The sequence below is a fragment of the Pelmatolapia mariae genome, linkage group LG16_19 (genome assembly GCF_036321145.2).
Source record: "Pelmatolapia mariae isolate MD_Pm_ZW linkage group LG16_19, Pm_UMD_F_2, whole genome shotgun sequence".
Classification (NCBI taxonomy): domain Eukaryota; kingdom Metazoa; phylum Chordata; class Actinopteri; order Cichliformes; family Cichlidae; genus Pelmatolapia; species Pelmatolapia mariae.
In genome coordinates, this window is record NC_086241.1 from 28,677,820 (window position 1) to 28,686,876 (window position 9,057).

The 9,057-nt window shown below is 37.0% G+C and overlaps 1 protein-coding gene across 1 annotated transcript; it reads left to right on the top strand.

Moving 5' to 3' along the window:
• Window positions 1-3,325: 3,325 nt before the first annotated feature.
• Window positions 3,326-8,639, top strand: LOC134644521 (uncharacterized). Its single transcript, XM_063497610.1, has 13 exons — window positions 3,326-3,535; window positions 3,678-3,753; window positions 4,319-4,569; window positions 5,038-5,094; window positions 5,271-5,344; window positions 5,690-5,790; window positions 5,935-6,138; window positions 6,299-6,385; window positions 6,589-6,842; window positions 6,998-7,126; window positions 7,209-7,349; window positions 7,848-7,971; window positions 8,043-8,639. The coding sequence occupies exons 1-13, from the start codon at window positions 3,335-3,337 to the stop codon at window positions 8,258-8,260; spliced, it is 1,917 nt and encodes a 638-aa protein (XP_063353680.1). The 5' UTR covers window positions 3,326-3,334; the 3' UTR covers window positions 8,261-8,639.
• Window positions 8,640-9,057: the final 418 nt, after the last annotated feature.

Sequence of the window (9,057 nt, forward strand, 5' to 3'; positions counted from 1 at the left end):
ACATGCAGTCACACATGTGCTTCAAATACAGTAATGAACCACCAAGTCATCATCCAATTTCACCTGTGATCTTGTATCACCATTACTCTTTGAGCTTTGTGTTGGTTCTTCTGTCACCTGACAAATAGGACATACATGACAATAAAAATAAAATGGGTAGCTGCTTCAGTGTTTCTGTCAATTTGTGCAGATCTTGACTCGTCAGTAATGTTTGTAGGGTGAGTGCATTTTTAAAACAATTTGTGCAAACTGCACCACAAGGTGGAATATTTGCAAAATCATGACTACCTCATGATATTTTGTCTCAAAAATTAACCCTATGAATATGTCAGTACCATTAGGATGAAATTATTGTGTCACCAACATTTTAACATTAGACATATAATTTTAACAGCCTCTGTAAACTAATATCCTGGCTTGCTCGAGGCTGCCGTTTTTCCTCTGACAGTTTCAATCAAAATTAGAAATGCTACTCTGGGACACTGAGATAACTAATAGTGCTGCCTGTTGTGCAGTTAGTTTCCAAAACACGTTATTCATGGTTACATACAATTTTAGACTGATGTGGGCCAAAGCCTAGCATAGCCTGTAACGTTATTAAGACGGACACATTTTTTGAGTGAACTTGACTTTAAGTGACTTACAGGTTTCTTTGAAAAATACTTTCTTATATCCAGATTCTTCCTTTTTGCTGCCATTCTCCTCTCCTCCTTGCAGGTCCTCGCAGCACAGGCTTGCCGCTGCTAAAACTAAACAGAGCTCCCTGAAAGGCACAGCCAATCACATTGGCCATATTTGTCACATGAGGTAGGACTCCAGTAGAGAAAGTAATTTAACTCTTTCTGCACCGCTATGTGAATGAGACGTTGAGAGATGATTTTTTTTCTTCTTTACTCGAAGAGAACAGAATTATTAGTGGGGACAATTCAATAATCGCTGGATATTGGTGGGGACATGTATGGGCTCAAAATGTGGTCATAAATATTTTGTACTTGTAAATCGGTTTTGTACTTGTAAAAAAGATTTGTATGCGTAAAAAAAATTTGTGTGTGCGTAAAAAAGACTTGTATCTGTAAAAAAGATTTGTGTGTGCGTAAAAAAGATTTGTATCTGTAAAAAAGATTTGTGTGTGCGTAAAAAAGATTTGTATCTGTAAAAAAGATTTGTGTGTGCGTAAAAAAGATTTGTATCTGTAAAAAAGATTTGTGCGTGTGTAAAACAGATTTGTGCGTGTGTAAAAAAGATTTGTGTGTGGACTTAGCCAAAAAACCCCTGCAAGTTACAAGTACGAATTTTGACCCTATTTTTCTTCCTTTAAGCTGATTGGTCAATGTCATGTCAATCACAAATTAAACAATCCAATCAGAGAACAGATGGGCTTGGCTGTCGGGGGGGATGCTTTACGGACCTTCAGGTCCTGGAAGGGTAACACAGTTTGAAGATGGAGGACAGCGGTGGCGCTTCTGCAGCGCAGGTAAGCTTTAATTTATGGTTTACTGGAACAAGCTAATTGTCCAGACATATATTTTTGAATATCATGTTCGGTTACTACACTGTAATTTTTCACGGTGCCAAAAGCTAGCTTAAAAAGGGCTCTCAACATTAGCCCTAGTGTTGCATGTGTTCAAATAGTCTCCTGTGTGGCACGGTCTGTCTGCTTAAACATCAGCAGCATCGTGGAGAATTATGTGTTTGGATTTAAGTTTAATCCCGGTGAGATGTCGTTTTGGTAATATTTGGAACTGAAATGCTCTGACTTGACCTTAGCACTGGTCCCAGGTCACCCCCGAGTTTGTGTTAGAGTAATACTACGGTAATTACAGTATACAACAACTTTCAACAGCTACTGAAAGTTAGGGGACCTAGCTTCACTTTCAGTAGCTGCTAACGCGTTAACGAGCAAACCGTGCTAACGTGTTACGCTGCACTAACTTGCTAACGTAAAATCGGTTAACGTCATTTTAAGGAGATATATGTGCGTGTATAAAGTATTTGATTTCAATTTTCTTTTACTACTGTAACTATGGCTTAACAAGCTTCCTTAGTGTTCTTTTAAACTCTCACTCATGACTATTAGTTATACTGTTAACTATTTTAATATCAGGTTAATAAGGGAATAGGGATATATCGGGAAACCATATGGTATTGTTTAAATGAAGATGCAGATGTTCAATAACATATAAATATATTTTCAACAGGAGCCAAAGACTGCAATAGAGAAGGCTATACTGAATCTTGTGGGAATTCTGTCAACTTCCCAGTCTGATATTAGGAGTGGAACTGCAACCACATCTGTTACAGCGACAGTGCCTCAGCAAACCCCAAGAGTGAGCACCCAAATAGAAATGCAAAGGTAAAAAGAAAAAGAAATTTGCCAGTAATGCTACTTGACAGGGGATTTCTTTAAATCACCCTGCCGTTCTTTCTTTAGCCAAGACTCCTGAGGTAGAAAGCACAAACACACTGCAGTTTCTTTTACTCGCAAGGACGGTCACAGAAGCGCTCACACAGGAGACACTCATGGACTCGCGCTTTGTCACCGTCTGCGTTCTTTATTTATACAAGATTGTTCTGTGTGTATGTGTGTGTGTGTATACAAAGATGACAACATTATTCTCAGAACTCAGAGCTGAGGTTCCCCTTTTCTAAATCTGTATGTTCTAGAATAATAAGAGGAAGCTGTAAGTTGTTTATCACAGAAGAGTTCATGTCAAAAGTTATTAGGTGAAAAGTCACGTAGACATGTGCTTCACTGATAAACATAAAAAATACATTTCATGTAACTGATCAAAACATAATTTTCTTCTGACACTACTCCATTCATTGGGGGAGTGTTATGGAACAATAATCTAAGATATTCAGTAAAGTAGAAGCCCAGATAATTAGGTTTGTATTTCAGTTGTTCATATTTTTAATATTCTTTTCCCTGTATTCTGGAGAAGACACAACATCTGTACTGACAAGGATATAATGAATACTGGATTCAAGCAACCCTTTGGTTTTGAGTTACTCTTTGGTTTTTGTTTAAAAATATATTTCATAGGCTTTAACCTGGCATGCACAAAAGTAAAATGCTGCATCCATGATTTGTCTCTATTGTGTGTTCAGCTTTTACTCTTACTCTCTTTTATGTAAGTCATCTTTTTATTTAAACAACCTGTTCTGCAAATTACCTATGCACTTGGATCCTCCTTAAACATCATTATGACATTTCACCTTAACAGTAATGCAGTACTTTTCCAATCAGATGAGTAGTCTTGCTTTAATTTGGAAGAAATTGGCAAAGTGTTTAATGCCTCAAATGTATAATCTTATTTACAGGTCATTTCCAGCAATGTTTCAAAGAAGGCAATCCAAAGGAAAGAGGCCTTTCCCAGCTCCTAGTAATGTCATACATGCAGTTCGCAACATTCAGTTGCAATTCTGTCTTTTGCCTGATTCCACGACAAAAACCCCAAAGAATGAAATACGGCTTCTTCAAGCTGGACTTGGAAGGCGAACTCTCAGCATAGCTGACAATGCTGATCATGAAGAAGTACTTTTCTCAATTTTAGATGCCTTTATCTTGTCAAAAAAAATCTAATTTTAAACTTCAAAATTAAAATTGAAAAATGTTACAATTTGACTTGACAAACTAATCATGAGGAAATGTTTGATTTCTTTTAACCCTAATTTAGATTACTGTAGCTCTGCATGAAGAGTATCCGAAGATGAAGGCCCTAACTGGTGGATGGCTCTTGTATAAAGCAGGAGGTAAGTCATTTTAACTCCCCGACTTTGTGTCTGAGTTAATAGAAGACATTTACTTAGAGCAAAAAGCATCTGGATAAGTTTTAGAAGAAGCTTTTCTGTCTAATTAAAACATTTCTAACACTTCTTCCGAGAATAACTTATGGAACACTGATATGGCTTTTATTATTTAGTTTTCAGATTTGTTGGCATGGTCTTGTTTTTTTAGATTAACTCACTTTTTTTGGCGCATTGTGATTGAAAAGCAATAAAGGCATAAGATGCACATCAATACACTTCCATTGTTTACAGGTATAACATCAACAGTACAGCACCACTTAATAAAAAACTTGAATATTCTGAATATAGTTATGAATGAAATATTGTTTTAGTCTAGTGATTCATTTAACATTTTAAGCATTGTTTAAAAATGAAAAGTATAGGTTGATACAAGGTAGTTTTTAAAGACATTGCTATACAACAGTAGTGTTCCATAATGTTATGGATTTATTTGTACTTTATGATCTCAACTTTTAGAACATTGCTGTATTGCGAATGCATTTTACTTGGTTTTTGTTCCATATTCTAGGTGGTAGCGGACAGAGAAATCTCTCTCTAGTATCTCAGGGAACACAAGGCTACACAGCCAAGACGCTCAAGATGGCCACCAACAATGGAAAAAATACACTTTATATTGTCCCTCTCCAAGAAAAAATTGATACTACACCTCTTCCACATGATGCTGCAGAATTCAGCAAAATGCCGAAGTCTCAGTGCAAGACCTGTGGTGTGACTATGCCTCTTCAGCTACTTGTTTGTCACGTAGAAAACTGTGTACAAGTAAGCCAAATTCAACAGTAAAAAAAACATTGCTACCACCTTTGCTAAAAACTAAAACTTTTTAAGTTGTATTCCTTTTTACTACTTTCAAAATGGAAGGACAGAATATTATGCTTTACCCAAGACTACTTTGGGTGAATTTCCAGAGTCAATGTATGTGCTGAAATCAGTCGTAAGTTTTGCTCTAAATGTCTGTGAAGTTTCTCAGTCATCCCAGTCATTGTAGTGTAAAGAGTTTGGAAAGAAAACATCTGGACTTCTATAAGTTTCCTTGAAGATGTGCCACCTCTCATCTGAGAAGCTTCTTCGTTTCTTTAGAGCAATTGATGGAGAGTCCAAAACTTTATGCCCTATTGGAGTGTCCCCATGAGGGGCGTTGATCCCCTAGTTTGCTCTAAATGACAAATCGTGAGCAGCATGTACCTACCTACCATAAATGTGTAATGTAACATTATATTCCTTTACCAGGAAGCTGCGTGTGAAAGCATGACTGACCAGGCACATCAGAATGAAGTCCAATTGGAGGTGAGTTCCCAGATATATTTAACATTGTAATATGGACAATACAAAATTCCAAGCAGATCTTTGTTCAACTATTTCATTATTTGCTAATTACCTGTGGCATTCTGTGCTAGATTTGGACTGTTCATCTTTGCGAGGACTAAAATAAATACACTTTTTAATTGCAATATCCTCTTCAGCCTTCTTGTCCTGTTTGTGGAAATCGTTATCCTCCAGATGACTTGGTCTTGCATGCCAGTACATGTGGTGATCGGTAAGTTCATTTTAGTTGGACAACACTAAACAAATGCTATGTGTAGCACATTTATAGTTGCTCTTGTTTCTGCCTTTGCATCATGTCATAGCAGGGGCTCATCCTTACCTAACCTGTTCATCTTCTATGATCATGTTGACCACATGGATGAGCTTTTATCAGTGTTCATCCTGGCATTTTGACAATATACTTTTGCTTCTTTAGAGTGCATTGTTTAGGTCACCTTGTCTTTTATTGACAGTATTCCTGCGTCTATCTAGATAGATAGATAGATAGATAGATGGATCAGTGTATATATGTTTAAACACTGATCTTTTTCTTTCTTTTGCACCACTTTGGGTAAAGTGAAGTGGATGACCTGCATCACACAGCACATGAATTCAGAGACACACTTCTCAATTTTGCTGCTGAGATGAACACTGACATCCCAGCCAACAATAAGGAAGGTACTTTTCATACCAAATGTCAGAGTATATTTAAAATTCCAAATTGACGTGCTTACCAGAAAGTGTGCTGGGCCTTAATTTTTTGGCTTACTGGGTTTACAGTACAACATGTTATTTTTGCATACAATGTACTTTATCTTTTAGTAGAACAGTGGAAAAAGGCCAGTGATCCCCAAGATGCTGCAGTTTTGTTTAAGAGGCATCTCTTAAAGGAAAAGGAGGAGAACCCCACAATCACAGCTATCATTGACATTCGACAAGATCAAACATCCCAGAGCCGAGAGATCATTGCTTTCTACAAAAGACCACAGATTGATTGGGCAGGACCTTTTCGTTGTTCTTTACAAGGTAATGCTTATGGTGAAGCATACATTCAGTTAGTTTCTTTAAAGGCTGTTTAACATTCCAACTTGGTAAATGAGGATTTTCCATTAAAGGGTGCTGTAAAGCAGTTTGTAACTTTACTTGTGTTGTTGTTGTTTTTTTCTTTTTCCCAATTTTAAAATAGGTGACACAGCTGTTGGCACTGGGGTCCAGAGACATTTTTTCAGCATGGCAATGCTAAAGTTGCAACATGGCTTTAACATCCATAGCGGTATGTTTCTATATCCTTTTCTTAATTAATGTGAGATGAGTTTTTAAAATAATCCATTGAAAATTTTACTCCAAAAATTTAAAAAAAAGAAAAAAGATACCATTGAAGTATTTGCATCATGTTTGACAACTTCATTAATCAAGTACTTACGTCAATAGATAAAGCTATAGCTTTTTTATTTTGCTTGTACTGTTCTTCTCCAGGTGCAGCCAACATGACCCTTCTCTTTGAGGGACAAGAGAACCATCTAGTGCCTTCTACTTCTCAGATTTTGGCAGACAGTGACTTATTTGTGGTAGCAGGCAGAATGATTGGGCATTCATTTTTGAACGATGGGCCACGATTGCATGGCCTCAGCAAGGCTATTATTCACATGTTGGTCCATGCTGATAGAGACACTGTCACTGTCCAGCTCGATGATGTGCCAGATCTAGATATTCGTTCTACAATTTGCATGGTGAATACTAATTTACTTCAAGCCTTAGTGAAATCATAATTTAAATTAACTCATTTTTATATAACTGTAAATACCCCCCCCCCCCCCAAGAAAATGCAGATTTTTTAGGCAATATATTTGCAACATACTAAAATGGAATTTTTCTCCTCTATAAGCTTGATGGTAATAAACACCTCACTGAGCAGCAGAAGGATGACATTAACAATTTGGCCATTTCCTGGGACTTGCCACCCGTCAGTGCAGAAAACCGCAGATGGCTGTTCCAACAGCTTCTCCATCATGCAGTAAGATTGCCCTTTAAAAATTGTTTTTAGATTGTCATCACCTAAGCAAATATCATGTGGTTATTTTTAATTATTGTTTTAGGTGATAGGCCGAACTAAAAGGCAGACAAAACACATCAGAAAAGGTCTGAAGGACACCGGATTGTTGACTATGCTTCAACAAAGACCTGACACAGCCTCAGTGGTCTTTCCCCAGCATGAAGACAGCATTCTTACTGCACAGGTATTTCAATGCATTTCTAAGATGCCGACTACAGTGACAAGGCTAGTTGGCATGACAGTTAATGCTGCTTTTAGGGGAGGCTGTAGCTCAGGAGGTAGAGCAGGTCATCTACTGATCAGCAGTTTGTTAAGATCCCTGGCTCCCTGCTCTGTATGAATTTTTGGTAGGAAGTACTGAAAATAAGAATGTGATTGTGAGAATGATAATTGTTGTAGAAAAAACTTTGAAGGGTCTGGGAGAGTAGAAAAGTAAGAATCAGTCCTTCTACCATTATACTTTAAGTGAGACAAAATGATTGATTGATAATACTTTATTCATCCTGAGGGAAATTCTTTTAAAGGCTGCCAGATAATCCAGTGCCATCATGAGCACCCCATAGAATACACCATATATAAATGCCAAGTGTCGGAAAAAAGTCCCTTCACAAATGTAACATGTAAAAAAACTGTTTTGTAAGGCAGTTGCATTCCTAAGTGTGTCTCTGAAATCTCGTTTTAGGCTGTTCTTAGCCACATTGTTTGGCCAGGAGATGAGGGCGATGATGAAGACGATGATGATCCACCTTACCCACTAAGCATCCAAATGCAAACAGTGGGATTTCTGAAGACCTACATTGAAACAGGCAAGTGTAATTGCATTGTGATTCAAAATTTGAATCTAATTTGATTTCTAATGCATTGATTAACTTTACAGCCACTCCATTCCAGCTCAGCCAGCTGATGAGGTTTTGGGTTGGATGGGAAATTCCGACTGGTACCATGAAGGTTGAAGTGGTCAAAGCAGACTACCTCATATCCTCTACATGTTTTGGAACGTTGCGTGTGCCTGGGCACTTCCACGAGTACAATGTCTTTTCCAAACATGTTGATGATTGCATTGCAACTTGTGCCACAGGTTTCGGCCTTATTTAAAAGCAATTTGTAGACACTGGATGTCGAATAAACTTTACCATGCTTGAAAAATGTTTTACATAGCCAAAAGTTTCACTGTTACCTAGGCTTATTGATTTTTTGGGAATATTGTCATGCGAGTTTAAATATAAAAATTAAAGTTACAGTTCCCACCATTAATTTTTATATTTGAAGTTAAGGAACTAATGACTGTGTTATTTAGGGTTGTTTTGTTAACTTAAAGTCATTGTCATGCATCCGATTCACATCATCTCTTTGTTTGAAGCAGTTTCATGGATTACAAGAAGTGAAAAAAAGTAGATTAATACTAAAGCTGTATTAAATGTTACACACAGTCCAATGCTGTTGAATATAATGTTAATAAAAATCTGCCACACTGTCAGCTGTGGTCAAGCTATTTAATTACCGCATGCAGGACAGCTAACACACATCAAAACATTACAGTTCTACAGTCATGAGAGTTTTTGTCACTTTCAAGCTGTTATCAATAAAGTCAAGTTTTGAGCTATGAAAATTGGATGATAATTTTCCGGATTATTTTTGAGGTTGTTTGAAATCATTTTGTAAATCAAAGGAAATGTGCTTGAACACCCCAAATTAAAATCTAGAAGTTGTCAAGGACATGGATTTGGAGCAGCAGTTATTGGACTTAAATACAAGTTACATTCTAGAATGGTTGCCACTCCATCAAAGTTAAGAAAAAGAATTCTTGTCAGACTGTAAATAAAAGTAGATTAATTGAATATTGCCTTTACAATTAAATAAAAATAGAAATCAGCAAGAATAGGCATGATGGC